At 34.9% G+C, this 26,195-nt stretch overlaps 4 protein-coding genes across 9 annotated transcripts; 2 read left to right on the top strand and 2 right to left on the bottom strand.

Annotated features, from left to right (window-relative positions):
* Nucleotides 1-3,383: 3,383 nt before the first annotated feature.
* Nucleotides 3,384-5,676, top strand: LOC112099258 (zinc finger protein WIP2-like). Its single transcript, XM_024186503.1, has 2 exons — nt 3,384-3,959; nt 5,120-5,676. The coding sequence occupies exons 1-2, from the start codon at nt 3,414-3,416 to the stop codon at nt 5,555-5,557; spliced, it is 984 nt and encodes a 327-aa protein (XP_024042271.1). The 5' UTR covers nt 3,384-3,413; the 3' UTR covers nt 5,558-5,676.
* Nucleotides 5,677-9,183: 3,507 nt separating this feature from the next.
* On the bottom strand, nt 9,184-14,145 carry LOC18045617. Its single transcript, XM_024186566.1, has 10 exons — nt 13,980-14,145; nt 13,471-13,702; nt 12,448-12,843; nt 12,176-12,316; nt 11,976-12,079; nt 11,680-11,901; nt 10,798-11,292; nt 9,943-10,370; nt 9,677-9,770; nt 9,184-9,551 (listed from the first exon to the last, which is right to left on the bottom strand). The coding sequence occupies exons 2-10, from the start codon at nt 13,642-13,644 to the stop codon at nt 9,416-9,418; spliced, it is 2,190 nt and encodes a 729-aa protein (XP_024042334.1). The 5' UTR covers nt 13,645-13,702; nt 13,980-14,145; the 3' UTR covers nt 9,184-9,415.
* A 2,400-nt stretch (nt 14,146-16,545) lies between these two features.
* LOC18045619 (thylakoid lumenal 19 kDa protein, chloroplastic) lies at nt 16,546-17,405 on the bottom strand. The gene has a single exon (XM_006439069.2). The coding sequence runs from the start codon at nt 17,349-17,351 to the stop codon at nt 16,641-16,643; it is 711 nt and encodes a 236-aa protein (XP_006439132.1). The 5' UTR covers nt 17,352-17,405; the 3' UTR covers nt 16,546-16,640.
* Nucleotides 17,406-19,255: 1,850 nt separating this feature from the next.
* On the top strand, nt 19,256-24,140 carry LOC18045620 (putative RING-type E3 ubiquitin transferase C3H69). 6 transcript variants are annotated; one of them, XR_002905966.1, is made up of 8 exons: nt 19,256-19,551; nt 19,836-19,923; nt 20,035-20,792; nt 20,986-21,055; nt 22,910-22,998; nt 23,095-23,155; nt 23,372-23,458; nt 23,690-24,140. XR_002905966.1 is itself a non-coding variant. In XM_024185789.1 (6 exons), the coding sequence occupies exons 1-6, from the start codon at nt 19,541-19,543 to the stop codon at nt 22,575-22,577; spliced, it is 1,311 nt and encodes a 436-aa protein (XP_024041557.1). In that variant the 5' UTR covers nt 19,256-19,540; the 3' UTR covers nt 22,578-22,706. The 6 variants fall into 6 exon arrangements, 4 of the variants coding, with proteins under 4 accessions (XP_024041557.1, XP_024041559.1, XP_024041558.1 ...); XR_002905967.1 differs by having other exon boundaries at nt 23,781-24,140; XM_024185789.1 differs by lacking the exons at nt 22,910-22,998; nt 23,095-23,155; nt 23,372-23,458; nt 23,690-24,140 and adding exons at nt 21,475-21,585; nt 22,305-22,706.
* The last annotated feature ends 2,055 nt before the right edge of the window (nt 24,141-26,195 follow it).

The following is a 26,195-nucleotide window of genomic DNA, read 5'->3' on the forward strand; positions in this document are numbered from 1 at the left end:
AGCCTTCCGTTTAAAAATATCACAATTTCTAGACCTAAAACATGTGACACCTATTTTAAAAGTACATATATAAAATTAAAATAAGTCATATTTATTTTAAATATTTAGAAAAAAATTAACTCCACTAGCACAGAAAATACCTTCAATATATTTCTACATAAATATATGAAAAAAAAAATTTATCACCGTGGTAATAGGTGGTTCTAAGAGGGTATTATGTTGCTTGAGATTTAACACCACAAAGGAGGGGATGCATGCCTTGACTTTTTGCAATGGGGCTCTTTGTTAACTAGGTAGAAAGAATTAATTAAAACAATTCGGAAACAAACAATAGTGGTTTGATTTTTGAGTCCTCATGGGAATTCGAATTTAGGAGGCAGAATTGTTTGGGAAAGCCAAAATAGCTCTTGGACATGGAGACTCTAAAGACTCTCAAGCTCAGTTCCCAAACGCACACTCGTGCAATCTTGGAAACATTAAATTATGGGACATGGACTGTGGTCAAAATAAACTCTTAAAAAAAATTTGAAATAGTTAAGATGTGGGTAAGGGCTATGGTCAAAAGCAATTAAAGACTCTTCATCAATAACCATAAATAACAAATAAAATGAAACATATCGCTTCGCTTACGTTTTGTTTATTTCTTCAATCAATACCTACATTTCGTTGAAGATTAAAAAATCGCCATTACCAACCAAAGTTGGTTAGTGTGAGTAGTTCGGCACTCTCACTTCTTAAGAGAGGTCAGGAGTTTAAGCTCCGCTCTCATATGGAGTCACCACTTTGGCCAACACTTTATCTCTTATGGGCCGACCCGGTGCGAGCGGGGATTAGTCTGGGTTGTGGTACGGGCTTAAAGATACCTCCCATAATTGGGGCCCACTTAGGACCACTTCGTGGTTCAGACAAAAAAAAAAAATCGCCATTACCACTGAATGAATTGAAAGTATAACAATTTTATATGGTAAAAATTTGCACCTAGTGGATTCTTGATGAACACATTAATTTATTTGGTATATTATAGTGGAAGATCTTAGATTTCGGGAAAAATCTGTAAATGTTGATGCATTCGATCGTGCCTTAGCGAAGTTCTCTGCATATTGAAAACATGAATCATTGATCTGAATGAACGTATGAATTGTTAATAACTAGGTTTCAATTCCCCCATGAATTTTGCTTTGTTTATCGCAAGGAGTGGCTTTGAGCTAAGTTAAACTCTTTGATTGAAACGAGAGTACATTTGCTTCTTCAATATCTTCAATAGTCAACAAAGCACCAACGTGGCCTTCATACAGGACGAGTAGTAATTACGGTTTGAGTAAAACGAAAATATTGTTTCCACTGTAACAATTTCATTTTGAGCAATAAAAAAATGAGTTTAAATATAAATTAACAATTTGTTCATGATTTAGTTTTAATTGAGGAATTGAGAAAATGAATGGAAGTTTGATTAAGAAACCTTATAAAACTGAATATTGATGCATCCTTTTCTCTTATTCATTCTTGGCAACTACTGAAAATCCCATTGAAGGAAACTAACACACTCTGGCGACAAATTGAAAGCTCGTTAGCTGCTGAGAATTAATATGTGGCTGAGACTGCGCATTATATAACTTTGTGATCAATACTAAAAGCTTTGGGCCAATGAGAAATTATTATTTATTTTTTGTTATTGTAGTCACACAAGACACCCCAATAATTTGAATTGTCTCAAACTTTTTTGTCGCTTTGCCTTTGCCTCCAAAATCTAAATTGCTAAAAAGTCCAACCCCTTCCGCTTCTTCTGGCTGAAGAGGGTCCCTTCTCTCAAAATCAGCTAAAATTTAGAAGCATCTAGGTGCAATAGTGATGTGCCAAAGAAAATAATTAATAAAAGCCGCACTTGCAGGAATTTTTTTTTTTTCCTTTTTCCTATGTTCATATAGTTTTCTCTAATACATACATATGCAAGTTCTAATATATGAATTTAACATTATGAATAATGTTATCTAATTACAGTGCGATAATTTTTAATTATAGATAGACAACATTAAATAGTTTCAACGTACGTACGTGCTTTCTCTTTGGTTTTAATTTTACCTACAAGTTAATTACTTGCATCTCAGAGTACCATAAATTATGAGAGAGGCAGGCATGTAACTTCTGTATCTATCATTATCCTTGCCGGCTTCACCGCCAACTAGCCACTAGCTTCGCATTTGCATTTCGTTTTCAAACTTTTATTTTTGGTTTTCCACACGGCAAAAGTTTTGATTTTATAAAATATAAAGGATCATGCCGACACAAGCAATACCACTTAAATTGTACTATTCATTTTTTCATGTTGAATTTTGGTTCCACGTGTCGATTTCGTGTTAATACTTGAAGCTTCTCCTTGTACTTTGGACAAGGATTTGAATTTACGGGGAGCCGCTAGGTGGTAGGCACAAAATTTCGCTTAAAACAAGAGACACCAAAGACAATATGAATGTCGTTGTCTTGCTACAGCAGCCAGGTGATTAAGGTAATGAATGAGTTAAGAGATGGGAATAAGATTGTGATGTTTGTTTATTAGCTAGCATAAGAACCTTCTAATTAAAAGCTAATTAAACATGCACGACTAATTAATGCAAACGAATTAACTTTATGCTGACGTGACTTCACATGAATTCAATTCATCTTCATGGATACATAAGATATTTGTATTCTTTAGCAAGTTTGTGTACAAAGGGTTGCTGCCATGTATCCGTATAAGAGGATTCGAACTAAGTGATGATATAAAAACTGAAAAACCCTAGTTATAGTAAATAAAGTGAAATGGGTTTGTGAGTTTGTTGACTGAAGCAAGAAAGATCAAGAAGATGGAGTGATGGTGGAATAGAAACAGTGGATGCAGGAAGGGATGTGCATGAAAATGGAACATTGAACACGCGCACCAAAGCAAATGCCGGATGGCCTCTACCCTAAAACCTCTTGAGTTACTGGAAGTAAGATAGCATTGATCACAAAAATAAAATTTGGAAAAAAATTCAGAGAAAAAGAAAAAAAGAATGTTTCTCTCTCTATCTCTCTCTTTAATCTTTATGTATGTGATGCAACAATCTCTTGGGAGACAAGCTGCTGCAGGTCTAATCTCTGACTTTCTCCTTCGGCTTTTACTTTCTAATATTAACCCCTTTCTGTTTGCTGCAGCAGGGGGTAATTTCTTGACTTTCAACACTCTTTTATTTTTACCAACCACTAATGAATCTGTTCTTTTCCTCTATCAAATTTACCCTAAGCTCTCGCTCTCTCTCTCTCTCCCTCTCTCCCTCAACTCATCCACGCACACAAAAATGTTTATGTATGTGTATATAAATCATCACTGTGGTCGATGGTAGCCAAAGTAGTGTAGCTAGCTGATCTCTCTTCTTTTGTCCTCGTCAGATTTCAATATGACAGATCCTTATTCATCAAATCTCTTCAATGGGTGGTTCAATTTCAAGCCTCTTCATCCTCACTACTCTCCTAACATCATAAGCAACAAGTCTATCTTTCAAAGCCAAAATTATCTTCCTCCTCCTCCTCCTCCTCCTCCTTCACCTCCTCTGAAAGAAGCACTTCCTCTAATAAACTGCTTAAGCCCTGCTCGGAGACAAGAAGAAGATCAACAAGAACCTTTCGTTAGTACTGCCAAGGAAGAGGACAAGGTAAACTGTACTAATGATGATGGTGAAGAAACTGTAACTGTGGCACTACACATAGGGCTCCCTAACCCTAGCAGCAGCTCTGATCATGATTTGGACTCAATAAGGCTCTCATCATCTGCAGATGTGACGGCAATAACAGAGGATAAGATTAAGGAAGGAGTAGTCATGAGTTTGGAAAGATTAAACAAAGGCCAGTACTGGATTCCTACCGCTTCTCAGATTCTCATTGGTCCAACACAATTCTCATGTCCTATTTGCTCCAAGAACTTTAATCGTTACAACAACTTGCAGGTTTGTACATATAGTCTTCTCCCTTTTTCTGAATTTAATTTGTACGTCATCTTTTTATTAATTAATTTTATACTAACAAGATACGAAGCTAATTTGTTTCTCCTACATAGTTTTAATTTTTGCACGTTCATTTCCCGGTTTTAGATTTGATACATGAGCATGTCATCTATAGCTTCAACAGAAACTCAGCTCAAAGCTGGGGCTTCTTGTGTGTGATAGTTGCAAAAGTTCATGAGATGTTCCTCATATGCTTTCAATATTGCTTTGAAGATTGTGCATGCTCACCACCCATTTCCATAATGTTTTAAAGGAAGACTGATGAAAATTTTTGGTGCTTCCAGGGTTCAGATGATGATCTTAGATCATCAAGAACCTGTACCGTTCTCAATCTGCACACTCCAGCTCTGCACCCAATGTTTTTTTTTTTTTTTCTTTTAAGTGTTGCACAATTAAATTCACAAACACCAATTCCTCAAGAGTTAAATTCACAAACCCCAATTCCTCACGTCTGTTAAACATAAACCCTGAACTCAGATGCCTTCGGCTTTGTATGATTAGTAGAAAATAATCCCAATCTGACAAACCAAACTTACCTGGAAATGGTCACAACAAATTAGGATTTGACATTGCTTCGTATTCGAGAGTACCCATTACAAACCCTTTGCAAGTCATGTTCTTATTGAGATGCATTTTAAAGAAACTTAGAACTATTCAAAGTAGAATTTTATACAATAAGATGAATAGTTTAGAGTCTAGGAGGTGTTGTCAGATAATCAAAATGCATTTCACAATTATCAATGATCAAAGAAGTTTAAAGTCAAGTTGCTGTATTAAAATTTAATTTATTTTTTTTCACTACTCTCTAATCTCTATAGATGGGTTTGCTCAGTTTATGTTCTTTTGAATGTCCACTAACGTACCTTTTTGTTTCTTCTATCAATTTAGGGTTGCTAAATGCTGTAACATATATACATAATTGAGTGTGTCTTTCTCCTTCTCTCTCAATGTGGCATATTGCAAAACTTTTAGCTGCTTTATTCTAATATTCTTAGCTCTGGCAGTCTGGCTATATCATGTGTGCCTCCTCTTTTTGCTCGCTCTCTCTCTCTCTCTCTCATCATCATGGGCTTGTTTGCTTGCTTGCTTCAATATTATTGCAGATGCACATGTGGGGCCATGGATCTCAGTACAGAAAAGGACCTGACTCTTTAAGAGGATCCCAGCCATCAGCCATGTTAAAACTCCCTTGCTACTGCTGTGCACAAGGATGTAAGCATAACATTGATCATCCAAGAGCTAGGCCTCTCAAAGACTTTAGAACTCTCCAAACACATTACAAGAGAAAGCATGGGATCAAACCTTTCATGTGCAGAAAATGTGGCAAGCCATTTGCAGTTAAAGGTGATTGGAGAACTCATGAGAAAAATTGTGGCAGAATTTGGTATTGCGTTTGTGGATCGGATTTTAAGCACAAAAGGTCTTTAAAAGATCACATTAAAGCCTTTGGCCATGGCCATGCGGCATTAGGTATTGAATGCTTTGAAGAAGATGATGAGCCAGCTTCTGAAATTGAGCATGATGGTGAGTGCTCAGTGTGATACACACACTCACACATGCAATTAATGGATTTAATTAAAGGAATTATGCCACCAATTTTTTCTATCTTGTGCATCTTTTGCACTCAAGGCTGATTAATTTGTTCCCATCGTCATGTAAAGCCTAGTGTAAATTTGAGGATGAAGTAGCGAGTGAAGTGTGAAGTTTAATTAAGGATTGTCCGTTTGGACAAGTACTAAGTACGTACGATGATTTCAAGTAATTACTGCTTTTTAGTAAAGTGCTTAATTTTATGTAGTTACTGGCAATCGAGTTGTAAAAAAGTGTTCTTTTTTCCCCCAAATATTTGTTGTGAGAGTTACGAATTAACCAATTATTAATTAATTATTAGTGGGATGATAAAATTTTCTATGGGTTTGTAACCTCTAGATGGCATATTAGAGTGAGCTTCTCAACAACTCCCCCCCCCCCCCCCCCCCATCAAAACCTCCCACCATATATATGGGTGACGGACCTAAACACTTATGCAATACTCTTATCACTAGACTATACGTATTTTATTATATGGAAAATATGTCCAAAAATAGTTTATTTAACTCTTTCATAAGAGACTTCAGGCTCACAGAGAAAAAAATGACCTAAGAGGAGAAACTGGGTTCGCCTCTGTGTGTGTGTATAGAGAGAGGATCAGGAGCTCTTTTTTTCAAACAAATCTTCAATCCTAATAAATCCAGTGGTTAAAATTATTATGGACGTGGATTTCTTTTTTAAAGAAAAACTAATAAAATTTGGCCCCACCAAAATTTACATTTACTTCTATTATCTTTCTCTCTCTTATTTTTGCCTATTTTGATACTTTTCTTATTTCTTTCTTTTCTATATATTCTTCTCTCGATGGTTTCTACATGGAGAAATAATAAGTTCAAGCGTTACCTTCTTAAATCCAATTATGCTCTTAAAAAAAATAGTGTTGTATTATAAATTAAAGAATATGGAAGGAAAAAGAAGTGTTATTCACATTAAAAGGTGAAGAAAAGCTTAGATATACTGTATAATTTTCTTTTTATTTCTTATTAAAAAAATCTTAGCCATAAAAAGTTTGCAGTCATGTACACTTGTTTGTGGAGTTATTATTATGTTAAGTAGTTCTTATTATTAACACCCCCCTCAAGAGAGAGAGAGAGAGAGAGATTAATGCATAGTTTTGTATGACTATACGGGTATATTTGTAAGGCAATATAATTTTGTCTTGGGGCTTGAAATTGGAATATTAGATCATCCAGGATTATTTAAAAAAAAAATTGTTACTATTATACAAATCATTTTGGAAGAAGAAGATCATGCAGTAAAGAGTGAAATGTGATGAAAGGAATTAATAATATTTAAACTTTAAAAGAAATTCATATAATCAATTAATTTTAACCATTAGATTGATTATGATTTGATGACTATGGGTCTGTTTTGAATTGTTTTTAGAAAGTTTTAAAATGATTTTGAAAAGCCAAAAGTTAATTTTGGTGTTCAATATCTTTTAATCTCTCTTATATTTAACACAATTCCATATATATCATAATGTAGAAATATTTCGATCCAAAATCTTGAATTTGTTAAAGTCTGAAAAGGCTATTAAGCCATATAGTTAATAGTATAATGGTATTTATACTATTAAACCATATTACTTAATAGCATTTCTAAATTTTAAAAAGGTTTAAGATCTTAAACCAGTACTCTATCATCACATATATTATAGAAATCCAACCTTATCCTCATTAACTTTAAACATATTCTTATTATTATTATATTGAGATAAAAAGTTTAAAATATATATATAATTGATAATATAAACTATTTATTTTAGTTATCATTATTAAATATACACAATTAAAAATATTTTTATATATATTTATAAATGTGTAAATAAATTTTATTAAGTTCAGTTCAATTATCTATATTCTTACCATAATTTAACAATAATATTTATTAAACACATATGATTATTTTTAAAACTTACAATAGCTTTAAAGTAAATTTTACGAAACATTTAACTGATCATTTTCAAAGTTAATTATTTTTACAACATAATTAATAATAATTATTTCAAAAGCTGCTGCTTACCAAACTGCCCCTAAAATTTTGTATAAAAATTAATGTTAAAAAGAGGGTTCCCCTATCCCATCCCATGTCTATATACAAAATTTTAAACAAAATCTCAACCCTTAAATCACAATCAGTCTAACGGTTAAAGTTAACCATTGTATATGTACATAAACAAATACAGTCTCACGATAATTTAACACTAATATTAATTAGCGTATATTCATCAACAGCTTTAAACAGAAATCAAATAACAATAAGCTCTTAGAGGGTTTTGTTTATTAATAAAGATCGCAAGGATAGATTTATTTATTCGACTAAATTTAAACGAAGACGTATTCTATGTCGTTAACTTGTTATAGGAACTAGGAAGGACTACTGAAAAAGATTTAAAAAAATAATAAAAGAATAATTAACAGTATCTACCCTGCCGCCAGTAGTAAAACTTCATCTGATTCTCTCTCTCTCTTCATGGCACCCCCTCCAACACTTGAACCAAGTCAATTTTTTAATTGATTCCGAAGTAATTAGATTTATTTGATCTTTGGCACTTAGTTAGCAGGTGGTAGATTTGTGTTTGAGAGGTCGCAACTTTCAGAAAATCAACGGATGAAATTTAAAGAAGAGATGCACTTGACAAGTTGAAGAATACAGTAGAAAAAGAATCCACAACTAATCATGAAGTTAATCAGTTCTACGCATATGGGGTTGTATCTAGAAATTCAAAAAAAGAAAAAAAAGAAAAAAAAATCAGTTCAAAAAGGCACAGCCAGGTTTAAATTTTAAAATATGTAAAAGCTTTAAGCCACTGTTCAGTTTAGCTTCAAATACACATTTTAAAATGTGAAGGCGATAGTAATTCTGTCATACTGAAATATTAATGGAGTATTCAATACTTTTGGATTCATTAACCACCTACATTTTTGCCCGAGGTGACGTGATGAAGAAAGGAAGGAAGCCGTGCATTGACCAGTCTTTCCCTCCTAGTCTTCATTTTGTTAATCTTATGTTTATTTTAAAGTAACGATAGATTTATTAAAGTTTAGGGTACAATTTCCAACCACCGAATTTACCAAGATAAATTTTGGTATGTCATACAGCAGGAAAAGAAAAAAAAAAGTTATTTTATTTATAATTAAAAAATGTTTTGAAGATAATAAACTGGCCACTTCTTATTATGATTGTTTTTATCTTCAAGCTCGGTGATTGGAAAACTTTGTGTAAACAAACTAGTAGTTAGGCCCTGTTTGGTACGGAGGAAGCTACAGCAATTGTGAAAAAAAATAATTATAACTATAAAATAAAAATTATTAATTTATAGTAAATACAATTTTTAAGTAATAATTTTAATAAAATTAGTAATATATAATAGATTTTTCACCTAACAAGTATAAAATCAAATCAACTTAACTTTTAAGTTACAGCAACTAATGTTTACTAAATACTTTATTGCTGTAACTTTTAAACTATATCTGTTCAACTTTAATCCCAAACAAAACCTTAATCACAATAAAAAAAAACCAACCATCATGTTAAAATAATAATAATAATAATAATAAATAATATGCCAAAATCCAAAGAAAAATCAGTTATGCACACATCTAACTATTATCACACTGACATTTCCTACAAAATGTGCAATCAGCCTTGGTAAAGAACCAATATTGTTAGGCATGGAATGGCCGGAACCCTCTAAAACTAAATGGTAAGTAGCCAAAATTTCTCGATCTTATCAAGAGGGGGCTAGGAGTGACACAAGAGGATTGAGAAACCAATAAGTTTAGGCAATCAATGTGTTTTATGTATCATTGAAACAAATGACAGTCACATTCCAGCATGCATGCAAGTATTGAATTACGGCAAAGACACCAGTACTCTTTGTATGGGATGAACATCCAAGGCATTGTTGAAGGAAGCTTGGTCCCCAAAGTAAACGAAATTCTGAGATTTGAGGAAAAGAAACACACAAGAAAAGAGATAGATTCAGTTGAAAATCACAGTTTGAAAGATCCACACCTGCACACGAATCAGTAAAACATAAAGCTTGGATAGGGAAGACAACTCACCTTTTCCCAGTAAGAACTCCATAAGCTGATGTGGCAAAATATGATCTTGAAACCCTAGTAAAAACCTTTCTGTAGTGAGGTATGACTATTTGTCCTGCAGGATATTTTCGTATTCGTGTTAGCGCAAAGTCAAAAAGAAATACAATCCAGTAAATAAAAAACCAGAACAGCCAATCCTTCTTATGCAACAAGCATAATCAAACACTTCTACATTTTAGTCCAGTGTGTCCTTGGAAGAAATAGGAAATTTGCACAAGGCCCCTCACCTATAGTAAAAAAGTTGCTCTGAAGAATTGAAACCAGAGCATGAGATCTTCCACTTATATTCTCTTGGTGCAGTGAATTTTTAGAAGGTGAAATGATTTTATCAAGGCTAACAATCTCTGGAGAATTAACGCTATTGCTATGACAAGTTACAATCTCAAACCATATCCCAGCTGGAAATCTTCTTCGTCTCACCAACCAGAGTACAATTTTAATATAAGGTGTGGCATGGATAATAGATATAATGACTTCGATCAGCATGCAGATAAGGCTGATGCTTGTGTTCATCATGGTGAAGAAAATATAGAAAACAGAAGTTGTTGGTAACAGAAGTAGCAGTGGCGTAAAGAGAAGAGATCCGACAATATGTTGCTTCACAGTGTACTCATAGCTATCTAGTCTTTGTCGAAGAGGATTACACTTACGACCCCTGCCAAAATAATTCAGCAACTGTATGAAGAACTTGAAGCAAAGAAACATCAAAATCACAGAGACAACTAAATCTCAAGACATTTTCCTGTTTTCTACCAAAAAAAAAAAAATATCAAGCACCCATTAATTATGTAAAAGAAGGGCCTAGTCATACGAGTAGGTTTCATTTGTAATTGCAACCTATAATGCAGTAAAGTTGAAATATGCCCGTCCCACAAAAACAAACAGTCACCAGCCAACCTCTTTCAGAAATAATACTACTTCAAAGTACATAATAACAATTTATGTGATCAATAGATATGAAGCACTCATTAGATCATGTAAAAAGAAGGGCCTAGTCTTAATAGTAGGTTTCATCTGTAATTGCAACTTGCAAGTGAGAATCTTAATGATTTTAATCAGAAAAAGTTTTAGTTCAGGCTAACCTGAACAAGCGCCACAAAGCTGCTAATGCCTGTATCTGCTGAGAGTACAAAAGTGATATCATCCAATGGAGGGTTGAAACATGCAACGTCACTACCACAATCATGTCTCTAACCAAGGCAGCAGGTACAGTCATCCCAAAAAGAATTCCTAACATAGCAAGTCCTTTCACCAAATAAACCAAGAGGGAATCAACAAAGAACCAGAGTGTAGACCATATTTGGATGGCATTAAGGGAAATCATGCCAAGAACTCCAGCCAACTCGGTATTCAACTTGAAACCTGCTGGCACTCCCATCAACCATACACAACCTGTACGCAACAGCTCATTTGTAGTATCATTGGCAAAGTCCGAAACCCATAAGCAGACTGATTCCGCATTAAACAACAGTGAAAAACCAATCAAGTTTCCCAAAAGCAAATCGACAGCTAAGCTTGACCACATGGAGTGCTTACGTAATGCAGCTTTCTCAGCATATTCAACACATGACTGAGACCTTACAAAAAATAAAAAATAAAATAAAATAAATTATGCTACAAGAAATAAAAGGGCCTGTTCCAGAAAATGAAGACAACAATAGATCAAATGTAATACACTTAAGATCATGGTATCCAGTCCATCTAGGTTGGACCAAATAGGCTAACAATTCAACTGGTTAACCATGAGCTTTCCGAATAAGAAAAACAGAGAAATAAATTTTATTTTTTTCTTTTTCTTGGTAGGAATTACAAGCTCCTTTTGTAAATGAGAGAATAGAGAAATAAACAACATTTTAAATGATTCTAAATTAAATAATCAAAGTATATAATTTCATTTTCTACCACAAAGGAAAACCTCATAAATAAAAAAACTCCAATATATGTTACCGAGAGCCTCTTGTCACCTGGAGTCATTGTCCTGAAGAAGGATAGGCCAAAACAAGATCTGACCACAACGAATTTGGATATTTATCCAAGCAGTGTTGAATAAACTTTTTGATGTAGTGTATATCCACGATTGTGATCCAAAACCCAGAAGGCTATGAAGAAACTGAAGAAAAATATAGAATATAGTGGACAACGAAGCCATAGACACAGCCAATAACTGCCACACCAGAGCAATAAGCCTAAAAACAACACATGCCATTAGAAAGTGCACAGGAAACTAGGATAGTGTAATCACCAAAGACTAGAGAAATACATGCAAATAATAGAAAACTTAGTGAAAGGCCTGCTGGAGCCAACATGTCTCTCAAAGACCATTTTGGAAGCAGTGGCACTATTCATTGCTAGAATCACTGCATCCTGAATTGAGGAAGACAAAAATACAAATTTTCAGTCACTAAAGAATTTTTGAAACATGGTATATAGCACAAAGGGCAATCTTGCAAACTACTTTACCAAGTCATTGAGAGGTTGCTTCTGGTGAAGTTCATCAATCCACTTGGGTTCCTTGAGAGGAATTTTCACCTTTTTGAAAGAATTCCAACAACTCAAGGAGAAATGGCGTGCACCATATGTGGGAGTTTCATAAAGTATCACCTAAAATTTTCAAACAGAAAGGAGATTTACCACAACTGAAAAAAACAACTTAAACATATATCAAGCAGTAAAGTAATCATGACTTATCTTTAAAAATTGAAAAAAAAAAAGGGTAATCATGACTTACATACGTGGACATCGCACTGAGACACCAATCGCCCGTTCCAGTGAATGTGATGCAATTTGGGAATACAGTGAATATTTCTACCATGAATTTCATAAGGATCATATGCCATCTCAATCCAGTGATTGCTTCCAGTAGCAGCTTGCGTATGTTTCTCTAGTAAGCCATCAAGTTTGTGGCACCCACAATAGTATCTTCTATTTCTCTTTCTTAGCATACCCTCACTGTTTAGTGCACAAGCAATATGACAAGTAGAATACTTTTTTTTATCATTATCTCCCACTCCAATCCCGAACAACTGATCATTATCGCTGGGACATGCGGCACACTGACCAAGCAAAGAAAACATTGACTTATCCTGTAAAGTTATAGACATGCTCCTGTTTGTATCGCAGAGGATTTCCTGATAACAAGAAATAGTGCACACTGTAAGATATAATCTAGAACTAAAATCCTTCATATATCCACTTCAAATGCACGAAAATATGCTTCATTAACTCCATAAAGCCTTTAACACACAAAAAATCAGAGCAACCTCCATTGCAGCTTCATTACCCCTCCGGACAGACCAATATCCATCAAAAGAGTTTAGCGTAATCAAACCTCATCACAACATCTCCCCAAACTCAATAACGTGTTACTAAGAAAACAATATGAAAGTAATACAGTGAGAAACAGGAATATAAGAAAATAATCTGAAAACATCAATAGCTCTAATCCAATTAAATCTCTATGATACCATTTCTCCTAGCTCTAACTGAACATAGTATACTCACCAATGTATCATAATATCAGAGTTCTACAAGTTTCAAAGTGAACATTGTATACTCATCAATGCTTCATAATATAACGTTACAACATTGTCCAATGTTGTTGAACAAACCACTGTCAAAATCATCTAAACTTGATATGTACTGTGAGAGTTACACAATTAAAAGAAATGCAACTAAAATACTTGGTGCTTGGAGAATTAGATGTTCTTTACAAACTTCTAATTGCCAAAAAAGATTAAAACAATTATTCTTTATACCTTAAGACTGTATTGGCAGCCAGAGAAAGAGGATTCATCACAAGCGAATGCCACAACAATGTCGAGAGATGCCGATGCGCAAGAGACGAACCAGCCAAACAAGAAAGTGTACGATGAAGAAGGCTCAGTTGATGACAGGTGCTTCGGCCACCAAATTCTACATTGTTTTCTCATTTTTCACCTCATGATCATCTCATAGAATCAACTAATTATTCGATCATCAATCACTCTCCTATCCACAAAAGCCAGCACACTAGATTAAATTAAATTAAATTATCCGTTATTTACAATATTATGCAACGTAGGGTAATAGATCCAAAACTTTATTGTTTTCTCCCCGAAATTTCTCGAGAAACAAAAACAGGATTGTGATTAGAATAAATTAGCCGTAGTTAATTAGATAATTAAAGTCCATTGTTAGAAATAAAGAGATAATAAATAAGTATACAAAGAATTATCAATCGTAAAATTTGGACACGGGTAAACAGGTAGAAAGAGAGAGCTCTTACAAGCTGAAGAAATCGGTGCCATTACTTCTGGATTATTCAGCCAAGAGCGAAAGAAAGCAAAAGGAAAAATCTGAGACAAAGTGGTGAGTGTTAGCTCGACTCCATATCTCTGTACCTCTGTCTGCCAAATCTCAAAAATAAAATTAATATAAGATGATGGGCTGTGGCATTTACAGGGGTGGGCGTTTTGGTTTTCGGTTCGCTTTTTACGGATTTCGGTTCGGTTTACAATCCGTTCGGGTTTGATAATTCAACCCAAACGGTTTGAAAAGCTACTATGGTTCTGTACGGTTCCGTTTTAAATTCGGTTTGGGATCGATTCGATTTGAAATTCGGTTCGGCTTCAGGTTCGGATTTTCGATTTCAATTCCGGTTTAGATCGTAAGAGGTCGAATTGTATTCATTTTACATAAATACAGAATATAACACCTAGAACAGCTTTAATCACACTATAAAAATGAATACAAATATATTCAATTCAACAACCTTACAAAGTATATGTCAAAATATGAGATTTTCAATTATATTTTATTCATAATCCTCAATCTTAAACTTAAATTTGAGAGCAACATGAATATACAAAATTTAGAAAGCCAAATCTCAAAAAGAAGGCAAAAAAAATAACAACTGATTAGCTAAAAACACCACCATCATAAGAATTACATAAGCATAAAACAAGAAAACCTCATAAATTTTTCTTTTTTACCGGCAAGATCAAGTCAACCATATGTCTTAAGCCCAAAATGCTACAATAAAAAGATTCTCAACCAACAAAGATACAAATTTTACACACCCAAAATATTCTACAGCAAACTAAGAATCAGGAATCAAAAGAAAAAGAAACAAACCCAGAAGAAAGAAAGCCAAGAGAAGCAAGAACGGAAGAAATAAAAAGGACAAGCCTTTAAAACCGAACCGAACAGTAAACCCGATCGGGTTATATTAGGGGAAAACAAACCTAAATTACTAGAAACCAAACCCCGTCCCCCTCAAAATTAAGCGAAGCCTCATCTCTCTTTGCAAGTATTCTGCATTTAGGAAGATGCTTTCGATTTTGGGCTTAGAAAAGCCCGGCCCATAAGCCTCATCAGTATTCGTTACACAATCATAATGTTCCACGTGGACTTCATCGCTTCCTCTGAATCAAAAACAAGAGAAGCTGCCTCATTTCGTCCTTGAATTGAATTGAACACGTACATCATCAAGTATTGATGGCTTTAGCGTACAATCATTACTCCAATCTTGTTCTTTTCAAACAATCAAACGAAGTAAAATTCAAGTGTTTCACGAGTATTAGATGTCAAATACAAACGAAAAAACGATGCTTGAGATGCAACACTCTTTATCTTGACAAAGATAATTCCCCAACTGCATGCTCCTTCCACGGCCACACAACTGGTACCATATTTCTTACCTCTAATATAGCTTTAGCATTTGGCACCAACTTGCCAATTGAGATTCTTTCTTTTCGATATTTTCTTTCGGTACTTTACTAATTAGTGTTTAACTGCAGGGGAGAAAGGGTTGTTTGCCCTGGCGCCACCACACCAAGGGATTGATGGGGAGTGGAGCGATCGCTCTGGGGTGATCGTTTATAAGTGGAATGAAAAGGATGATAGGCCAAACACTGGAAGTGCTAACTGGAAGAAAAGATGGAGCTGCTGTGCTGAGTATGATAAAAATGCCCCGCCTTGTCGGACAGGGTGGCATGTTTCTTACGATGATGGCTTCACATTGTACTAGTCAGTGTTTGAGTTGAATGTGGACGCCAGATTGTAAAATTCATCTGAAGAAGAAACGATGACATGTTTTCTTACTAGTGTAGCATCTTGCATATATTTCTTGCTATCTATGCATCTCAGATTGATGTTGGTTGAATTGAATATGGAGAACATCTCATGTTTTGTTGCTACTACCTTGTATGATGTCATGCATCTCATTGTGGTTTGTCACTGACTCGGAAATAAGGTTTTATTTTCTTACTTAAAATTGTAATTCGTTGTATTAGCAATGCTCCATCGATGCAACAGCTTTTGGTATATACCAAATTCAAAATGGCCTACTCTAAAATTTACTCTGGATTCATTCACATATTAGTCAATCTTGGAGTAAATTTTTCCTTCAATTGGTTGAGGTAAATGCATTGATTCCTGGAAAACGAAAAGAGTCAATACTTGATTTCTTGGATTTTGGGAGATAATTTGTTTGCTCCTCACATCAATTCACAAGTTCTCAACCTAAATTGTTCTAATTAAACTTTTGTCAGTTGCTAGTAACTCTGCTCCTACTGAACCAGTGTCATACCTCCTCTCTCATATAATGTAGTAACAAGAAGCAATGAAACAAGAGCAAGATACTATCATATTTGCTGTAGTTTCATCGAACCACTCACTCAGCCATCGGGTGGTAAAGGTTACCGCACCAACACTGACCTGATTGCTTCACTGCTCATATCTTAATTTGTTGTGATAAAATGAAGATCATCTTCTAACACGAAAAGCAGAAACATAATAATTTTTAAAAAATGTAACAACAAAATCTTGTTCAAATTTTATAATTGAAGATTATTTATAATGGCAGATTAAAAAGACTGAATATTACACATAAACGAACATATCGAATAAACTTCATTTCACTCAATTAAATGACCACACCAAACTCTTACTGAACAGTCTTAAAAGATTCATGAACATGCCTCAAGGTCTCTTCGTCTCGATTCCACTCGGGCGTCGGTGCATTAACAAAATGTGCATAAAGCTTATTGTTAGCGCAAGTAACACTTATCAAGCTATGAGAACCAACACCATCAATCTCATACACATAATAAAGCTGTCCTTTATCATCCTTCTTCTCCTCAGAAGCCACCTTATCAGCGCTCGCTAGCAAGTCCTGCAAATCCACATCACTCAAAGCAAGATTATTCAACACAGCATCTTTTGGCGCGAGCTGCCGAAACCCCGCCAAGAACGTCAAGTACTCTTTCTCAGTTCTCTTCTTAGGGTTATAAAACTCACTGTCTGTTCCATTTGTACCCTTCTCAACTTTCGACACCAAGCGCTCTTTCCATCCATCTGGGACATCGTAAATGTACTCAGCGGAGGCTTTCTTGTCGGAGTTGCCGCCGTAGCCGCCGTAGTTTGCTGCGCTGGCGGCTGTGCCGTAGTAGATGTGGTATGTTTGTGCAGGCTCAGCTAATGATGGCGAAGCTGTTAAGAGCGTGGTGGTTGCTAAAGTAGCCGTCAGTAGGGAAGTGAGAGATTGTTTGGTGGATGTGAAGAGAGAAGAGTGGGGTGGTTTTGTTGGGGTTTTGCAGGCGGTGGTTGTGGCGGACGAGGAGATGACGGGGGACGACGGTGAGAATATCGCGGCCATGGAATGTGGGCTTAGATTAGTGGATGTGGTAGCTGCTGTTGGTTGATTTTTATGCGATTTATTTTATTTATTTATTTATTTTAATTACCTGATAAGATGATTATTTTCCTTATCCAATCAAGCGGGGGTAAAGCTTCAGATGTTATGTTGTCGGCCCTTTAAAAGGCCTGCCTGCCTGCCTCGTCATGAATCTAGGGATGATATTGGGCCAAGCCCGAGTCCGCCCATAATTTTTAAAATTTTTTTATTTTGATATTTAAATAATTTAAATTTAAAAAAAAAAAAAACATAACCTTCTCTAATATATTACTTGTCAACAAAATTCCTTTTTATTACTTTTCAAGTTAGGAAGTCATGCGTTGAAGGGGTTAAATGATAATGTTAAGTTATTTGAGAATTGCGATTCGTGAGATTCATTAAATTTGTATTATGCCAAATAAAATGAATGAAATTGTTTTGATTGGGTCACACGAGAAATTTTTGACGTGCCAACTAATTTATTGATCGGCGTGGTTAATTGTCTTGGGTAAAGGTAAAGTATGTAATATACGTGATATGAATCTTTTAGAAAAGGAATTTTATTGCTGTTGTTATTAGATGATGTCTCATGATGATGATGATTATTTAGCATTATTGCAACTAAATTTCTTCCGTATTTTTTTGTGTGGGGTTTCAACTCCATAGCTATCGTTTTCTACTTAAAAATTTTACCAACAAGATTAGCGGCCCCCCACAATGCAGAGATTCATATACCTTACATATATATTTAGTTTTCTGTTATCAAATTCATGATTGTGTTATTTTTTTTGAAAATTGTCCTTCAAAATAATTGTATTCCACTTCCACAACATATTTTTTTCAGATAATTTTATAGCATTATTACATCTAAATGGTACATAAAGATCATAAGTTAGATATTACATGTAATCAATATAGTTACTCCTAATGAGAATCTAGCAATGGTTACACTGGTCTGTAAATGCAGCAACAATACCCCCCAAGAAAAGGGGGAGAAAAAAATAACTAAGATTGTTTTTGTGTTTTGAGAGTGTGAGTTGTGTCACATGTGTGAATGTGCGAGGCGTGTGTGATTGTTCTTTTTCTCCCTTAAGTTTTCAGGTCGGGACAAGTAAGGCCCATACCCTGATCTAAATTAGTATTTAAGCTATAAAGCGACCCTTAACTCTTAAATTAGGTCAAAATAAGAAAATTTTGGATAAGATCAATCAGTCCAAAAATCGAGTTTGATTTTTTTGTCATCCCTAATCATGATTGCTTGAAAAGCAAAACTTTGTTATAATTTGGTCATAATTATTTACATGTATTCAAGTTTTAGATTATTATTTATTTATTTATTAACACAAATTATCACTGCTCAGTACAAGATTAGATTATGAGATAATTTTAATTCAAATAGTTCCTACACTATGAATATCCATTTTTGAGGGCTTTGATTTTTTAACAACTTTCTTTAAGGATAATAGAGACTAAAAAATAAATTAGATCTCATTTCAATATTTCTGAGAGGTACATGTACCATATTAAAAAAAATTTGAATAAGAGATAAAATGAGTCCCTAGCATTGGGGCTATAAACCCAAAAATAGTACCTATGAGTAATCCAATTCTCTTCTCATATACATTTATATCTACCTGAGGTCCTGAGCTAAGACACGCTTCATTCACATGCACATATATATTAAATTGCGTCATAACAAACATACCCAAATAATTTGTCAACAAAATTGTTATGATATATAATTTTAAAAAATTAGCTTCAACCAATGAGAATACTTCTCAAGTCCCAAATTTGGTAATACCAAAATTCTGAAATTCATTCCGACCCTCACCGAAAACAATAATAAATTTTGGCATAATTGCAATAGATAGGGGGCAGGGGCAATAATGTACTTGCAGTCCCAAAAAGACACATCGACCGCCAAAAACCCTAGGGATAGGGAGCGGGTACTCTCTTGTTTCTAACATGAATCAATGATGGAAATTCACGTGCCCCCTTCATTGTCGCTTCAATTTCTCTCTCCCCATTTTAGCTTTCCATTAAAACAATCAATCAATTGAATGATTTTAAGTTTCTAGGGTTTCAATTGATTCATCGGAAGCAAATAAAAAGGACTCGTTTCGAACACTTTAATTTATTTGCGTCTTTCACAAATTCAAGAACGACACGACATGTCCAAGAGGTGATCTTCTTCTTCAATTCCTTTCAGTTTTGTTTAATATTGCTTTTAGATCGTAGTTTCTGTTTAGCTAATCTAAAATTTATTGCCTTTTTATGCTTGGTTGCTGGGAAAATATGCGCGTTTGAAGAATGTTATAATTTAGCTATTACTGATTTATGAATTGACTTTGTAGCTATTAATGATCTCATTGCATTAGGTATCTGCCCCTTGTGGTCTTGCTTATTTCTTGGTTTAAGGTACTGTTATTGTCATAATAATATCTTGTGGCTCTTCGATTCTTTCAGGGTCCTTTGCAAGTTCTTTGCTCATGGAGCATGTCTGAAAGGCGAGCATTGTGAATTTTCACATGATTGGAAGGATCCACCGAATAATGTAAAAATCTCTTGTTCTATCACTTTTTTCACTTGGTTATTGACGTTTGTTTAACTGATTGCTTTTTTAATCCGAAAATTGTTTCTTATGGTTTGTTAATTGTTATCTTAGATATGCACTTATTATCAGAAAGGGTTCTGCTCTTATGCTAGTCGGTGCAGATATGAGCATGTCAAACCTTCTCGGTCAGAGTTGGCTGCTTCATCTTCCTCATCAGTTTCTCATCCTTCAAGAGCTACATCAAGTGGGATAACTAAAGTTCCAGGTGTCATGCCAGAGCTATCTGCATTGAGTAGACCTTTTCTTCCTCCTAACAAGACAGCATGGAATCCGGAGTCTGTGTGCAATGATTCTTTAGAGAATGATGAGGTTGACGAGCCCAGGAATCTAAAACCTGCTGACCGTTCTATCTGTTCATTTGCTGCTGCTGGTAATTGTCCTCGTGGGGAAAAATGTCCTCATATTCATGGAGACACATGCCCAACTTGTGGGAAGCAATGCTTGCATCCTTTCAGACCTGAAGAAAGAGAAGAGCATATGAAATCTTGTGAGAAAAAGCAAAAGCACCTTGAAGCTCTAAGACGTAGCCAAGAAATTGAATGCAGTGTGTGTTTGGATCGTGTATTATCAAAGCCTACGGCAGCTGAACGAAAATTTGGGTTGCTATCTGAATGTGATCATCCATTCTGTATATCCTGTATCAGGAATTGGCGTAGTAGTTCTCCAACCTCTGGAATGGATGTCAATACTGCACTGAGGGCTTGTCCAATTTGCCGGAAGCTATCATATTTTGTAATTCCAAGTGTCATTTGGTATTACACACCAGAAGAAAAACAGGAAATTATTGATAGCTACAAGTCGAAACTCAAGTAATTCTGGAATCTATTGACCCATTGCTCATCATTGTTTTCTAATTTATTGTTATGCATTTTACACGATTTTAGACAATTTTTTTTAAATTTTACAGCAGGGCAGTTTACATAATTATAGACTTGAGGTGCTTTTCTTTTAGTCATGGCTTTGGACATAACCTTTTTTTTTTTTTGGTTTCGTTTCTTGCAGGTCAATCGATTGCAAGCACTTTAACTTTGGTAATGGCAACTGCCCATTTGGAACTAGTTGTTTCTACAAGGTAACTTAACTGTCAATATCAGTTGCAGCTATGTAGTTATTTATTTTTACCCTTTTACCCCTTAGTAGTGTGAAGCTGGTTATAAATGCTTGTTGAAGGCATGAAATTTTGCAAGTTCTTTATTATTGCTATGCTGTTTTCCTCCTCTTTTATGTTCAATGAGTGTCAATTGGATGTCTTTTTCGGTGCTTTAATTTTTCTTTTTTTTTCCCCCCTGATCAAAGATCAGGGAAATAATGTTTTCGAAATCTGTATCATGTGCTGTAGGTGAATGCTATGGTAGGGTTTTAGTCATTTGGATGATCATTTTGAACTCAACAACTGGGCTTTTGAGCCAATAAAGCATTTGTATCAGTGAACATGAGTTCAGCCCATGACCTCAATTTGGGAGTTCAGTGTGAAAACTTATTTTGAAACAGGAGTTCTGGTCCCAGCTATGTATGGGAGTAACATTGCTGTTGGAGAGTGGGAACTGTCTATATACTGTATGTCAGATCCATATCCATTTCCACGTCTGCTATATAATAAGGGTGTGTTGTTATCTTTTCATGTGGCTTTAAAGATCTTGTCTTGTGCTATGTTTGTTTTGTTATAATTCATGTCCATGCGAAATCTGTCAAGGTCAGTTATTTAGCTCTTCAACAATTGGTACAACGTTGCCATGTTAAGATTTGAATTGGCCAAAAGAGCATGAAAATGAAAGATGGGACTGAAATGGAGCAAGTCTGTTACTCTTGATTAGTTATGGTAATGTAGAAGGTGGATGTTGGTAATCTTAAGAATTTTCTTGGAGTTAAAAGGCAACAATAGTTTGCAGTGCTTTGGAGAAAGTGTTATTACAATAATCAAATTGAAATACATTTTAAAATATGTTGAATCTCATTGTTGAGGGTAGTGAAATTCGTACCACCCTTATGTTTGTGCCGCCATCTCTCCCTCTCTTCTTGAGTTATTGTAGTAATCAGTTTATGTTGCATTTTTTTTTTCCTTGTAATGATTTTCATTGATAGTTGTAGAATACGTGTAGAGCATAAATGTGCTGTTTGTTTTATCAGTCGCATCTATTTGCTGCTGTTCCTTGAGGTTCTGTTGAAATGGATCACCTGAGTAATGACTTCTCTGTTCCAAGTGTTGTGCGCCATATGTTCTTCCTTTTTTTTTTTCATTTATTTATTTTCATAGCTACTAGTAGCAGAGAACGTTGGCTTTATGTCTCCATTAATAGATATAATGTTGTGTTGTGTTCCAGCATATGGTCAAGCCTGGTTCTTACATGTGGAAATATCACAGGCCACCTCCACGCAGGCCACCTCCATTCAGGCCACCTCCATCAAGATCCAATGTTGTGGATATGGATTCATTTATTGATGCGTTCGGGGACTTACTTGGGGAAGATGAACCTGATTTTTTTGATGCTGAAAATGAAGTTAGAATGGCTTTGGATGTGGAGATGGCTTTGTTATTAACGCAACTAGATTTTGACTCAAGTGACTCGAGTGATTATGAGAGTTATTTAGATTAAGTTATTAGAACTCGCTATGATATCTCTAGTCCATTCTGTGTTGGACATTTGAGTTGTCGTTCATCTTGGTGTTTTGATAGTCCACTACATTTTGCATCATGGAATAAGATGAAGCTTTTGGTTTGTTTCCTTTGAATATATAATGAATTCTAGTTTATTATGGTTTGGATTTCTCTCTCTAGTGGAATTTAGTAGTAAGTTGATGTTGGCATTGTCTTGCCTGGAAATTATGTGTATGATTTTCTGACGCCTGTTGCTAACCATTGATTACTATTCATCTGTGAAGTTTTGGCTGTTATTTTGTTGTGTTTATTGACATTCCATCTTTGCAGCATGCCTATACAGATGGTCGTTTGGAGGAAGTTGTTCTGCGTCACCTTGGGTCAGACGATGGAAGCACTGTGATAGCTAAAGATATCAGGTTCACTAATTTATCTCAATTAACAGTTACTCTGGTTTAAAAGCTCATTTTTCTTTTATCTTTTTTGAAATATATTTTCCTACTAAATTTTTTCAGGTTGTCAGAGTTCCTTACTAATATGCACATAAGGTGAAAAGAGTTGTTAAAGCATTCCAGCGTAAGTTATCAAGAAATGAATCCTCTTTTGTGTTTTCAACAACTAATTAAGTGCAGTGGCATCCTAGGCATTTGGTAATCAACAATGGCATTGACTACGGTCCATCTAGAGATATCACTTACTCATTTAATTTAACATTTATGAGAAGTCTCCAGTTATAGCAACCTGTCATATGCTTAGTTATGGCTTGCTGACACCCTTTCTTCATGTATGCAGGATATCTAATAATGTCAAGATATATTAGCAACATTGATGTGGAAGTCGTCCTACATAGTCAGTGTCATGCTCTTGTAATCTTTTGAGGTAAGGTGCAGTTATCTGATATTCTATGGCTTTTTAACTTCTGGTAACACAATCATGATATTCTATGTGTTCAATTGTGGAGATTGAAAGAATCAGTTTTGATGAAACTGTATTTGGAAAGCATTTAGATTAACAAAAACTTGTTCAATTATGTATGCCCTGCAATTTCATTCTTGTGATTCTTGGAATTCAGAATATTTGTGATTGTTGACAATTTGCACTCTCTATTAGGTGTATACTGAAGCAATAACTGTTATGGATGCATGTACATTGTTTATCACATTCTCTGCTCTGTTCAGCTCGTGCATGGTGCCAAATGCAGGATTGCTGGCCAGTTGCCTGAGGGGACCTTCATGTGGAAAGCTTGAGCATGCTGGATTGTATAACAAACTGCAGATTATATGACCTTGAATTACATAATAATAGAAAAAACTGATGGATGGGTGAATTTATTCGAATTTGAAATAACAGATGTGTCAGTTGCAGTGTTTCTTACCCACTTGGCTTCTTGTCCCCAAAAGTGAGAAATTAGAGACTGTCTGCTTTCAGTATTTGATTGTTACAGTAATAGAATGTAAATGCATGGAGTGACGAAATACTTTCTGGAGTCGTCATTCATTTTGCAGAGTGTTGTATGCAAGTTTGAAATCTATATGGAACTACACAAAAGCTTCTACTTGAATTTTGTGTTCTTGTTTCAAAGCATATGTTAAAGATTACACTGTTTTGCGCATGCAAGGGAAAAATTACACAATTTTTTTGGCGTTTATCATTGGAAGTGGCTCGCTCGGTGACTGAATTTTACAATTTTCTTGATGTCTGTGTTACCTCGATGGATAATACAGGAAAAATAAATATATTCCTAATTCCATCAGAAAAAATAAAATAAAAAGAATTTCTGCCGGTTGAAAAAGTATTTTTCCGTTCACATTAAATTTTCGACCTTTCTTTGTCCGCTAGGAGAAACAACAAAAAAGGGGGAAAAAAAAGAATATTCTTCCAAATGATTATTCTGTTTAATAACAAGAGATTTTTAATAAACCAATAAAAAAGAAATTAATAAAATTCAATTTGCTTTTTCCAATTTCTTGTCCCACCACCACAAGGACATAAAGAGGAGTTGAATGAAATGGACTAAGAATTTGACGAGTTCCTACACATATATGTGTATATGTACACACATGTCATGTACGGTTTTGCTGCTCAAACTGCAGGCGTGCAATTTTTCTTGTTCATTGATTCAAATTTCAGTTTCACTTCTTCAGCTCATATGTGAGCGCACAAACAGGATTTGGAAGTTACCAACTTGTTTTTTTTTTTTTTTTTTTTTTTTTGGGCCCCCTAATTTGGTACAATTCAACCGGTATTTTACAATTAAAATTTGTATTTAACCCTTACCAAAAAAATATAATAATAAATTTTAGACGCAATAATGAGTTAGACATGTCCTCTACTCTTCGTAATTTTCTGTCATATGTCTATGTAAAATATTATTATACGATTGAGATTTAATTAATTCTATTTCCGTCTAATAACTACCAATTCTATATTTATAAAAGGTTAGCAAAAAAGAACAATTCAATTTTAATAATAATTCTCCTGATTTTAATCAGAGAAAATAACAGGATGAAAAATTAAAACCCCTTTTTAATTAATTTATCTTCAATTTATTAAATAATTAATCATCAACTTGTGGCTGCGGTGTTTGTAAACCCAATTGCTTCTAATAAATCTCTGATCTGCACTTAAATAATTCAACAACAATTTTATGAAGCCAAGTCCCATTCACACCACATGAAACTCCCATAAGAAGTCAAGAACAAAGAGAAAGGATCAGAGGATAAACAAATTATATATAAAATAATATAAAATCTCTTTTATTATTCAACCGTATATAACAAATATGTAAGGATGGCTATATACAATATAATATAACAACAACGAATAATAATCAATAGTGAATACAAATAATATTAGCCCCAAAATCTCAATAATAATAATAATAACAACCCATCATCAACAAAAAGAAAAAGAAGAAGAAGAAAAAAACGAGTGTCTCAAAAACAGAGGGTACAAAAGGAGCCCGAAAAACAATATAATGAATAGAAACTCAATGGTTGAGGAAAGCAAGAGCAGACAAGAAGAAAGAAGAGCAAATGAGGGCCCCAGAAAGCCCCGTAGAATAAGAAGCAGCTCCCTTGTCCATGGATGGTGCCGGCGCAGGTGCCGGTTCTTGAGCAGAAACAACAGCCACAGCAAAAACCGCCATCACAAAAATCAAAGCAACTCTATTAATCTTCTTCATTGCTGCCATTTTTATGAAATGCGAGGGGAAGATGGGAAGGGTCTGGGCTTTTGCTTAGCGAGATCGTTGAAGACGTCGATGATAATCAACACGATGAGTGAGAGGAAGCGGTGCTGAAGTCTATTGTTTATTGCTTATTTATAGGAGAGGATTTGCGCGTGGGGGCCCCACAGGAACGTGGACAGCTGGCGGGGGAAGTGGCCACGTTGAGAGAACAGAACACAACATATGTGTTTTTTATTTAGTCCGTTAAGAAAACGGCTAGTTACCCTTAACGTGGCGGTGGTTCAGACTTAAAGACTTTAATACGTTGCTGCTGATGATGGTTTCTTGCTTCGTTGTTCGGCGAACGCTTCTTTTTTTATCCAACCGTTAACCTACCTTTCCCCTAACCCATGGCTAGGTCAAACCCCACACAAATATCTTTCACTC

Source organism: Citrus clementina, unplaced genomic scaffold (assembly GCF_000493195.1).
Source record: "Citrus clementina cultivar Clemenules unplaced genomic scaffold, Citrus_clementina_v1.0 scaffold_4, whole genome shotgun sequence".
In the NCBI taxonomy this organism is placed as follows: Eukaryota; Viridiplantae; Streptophyta; class Magnoliopsida; order Sapindales; family Rutaceae; genus Citrus; species Citrus x clementina.

Coding starts and splice junctions, on each gene's coding strand:
- LOC18045620 (XM_024185789.1), top strand. Junction 19,924..20,034: donor GGAAGGATCCACCGAATAAT/GTAAAAATCTCT, acceptor TTGTTATCTTAG/ATATGCACTTATTATCAGAA. Junction 20,793..20,985: donor AGCTACAAGTCGAAACTCAA/GTAATTCTGGAA, acceptor CGTTTCTTGCAG/GTCAATCGATTGCAAGCACT.
- LOC18045619 (XM_006439069.2), bottom strand. CDS start 17,351: ATGGCCGCGATATTCTCACCGTCGTCCCCCGTCATCTCCTCGTCCGCC.
- LOC112099258 (XM_024186503.1), top strand. CDS start 3,414: ATGACAGATCCTTATTCATCAAATCTCTTCAATGGGTGGTTCAATTTC. Junction 3,960..5,119: donor ATCGTTACAACAACTTGCAG/GTTTGTACATAT, acceptor ATATTATTGCAG/ATGCACATGTGGGGCCATGG.
- LOC18045617 (XM_024186566.1), bottom strand. CDS start 13,644: ATGAGAAAACAATGTAGAATTTGGTGGCCGAAGCACCTGTCATCAACT. Junction 12,317..12,447: donor TGTCTCAGTGCGATGTCCAC/GTATGTAAGTCA, acceptor TGAAAATTTTAG/GTGATACTTTATGAAACTCC. Junction 12,080..12,175: donor AGCAACCTCTCAATGACTTG/GTAAAGTAGTTT, acceptor TCCTCAATTCAG/GATGCAGTGATTCTAGCAAT.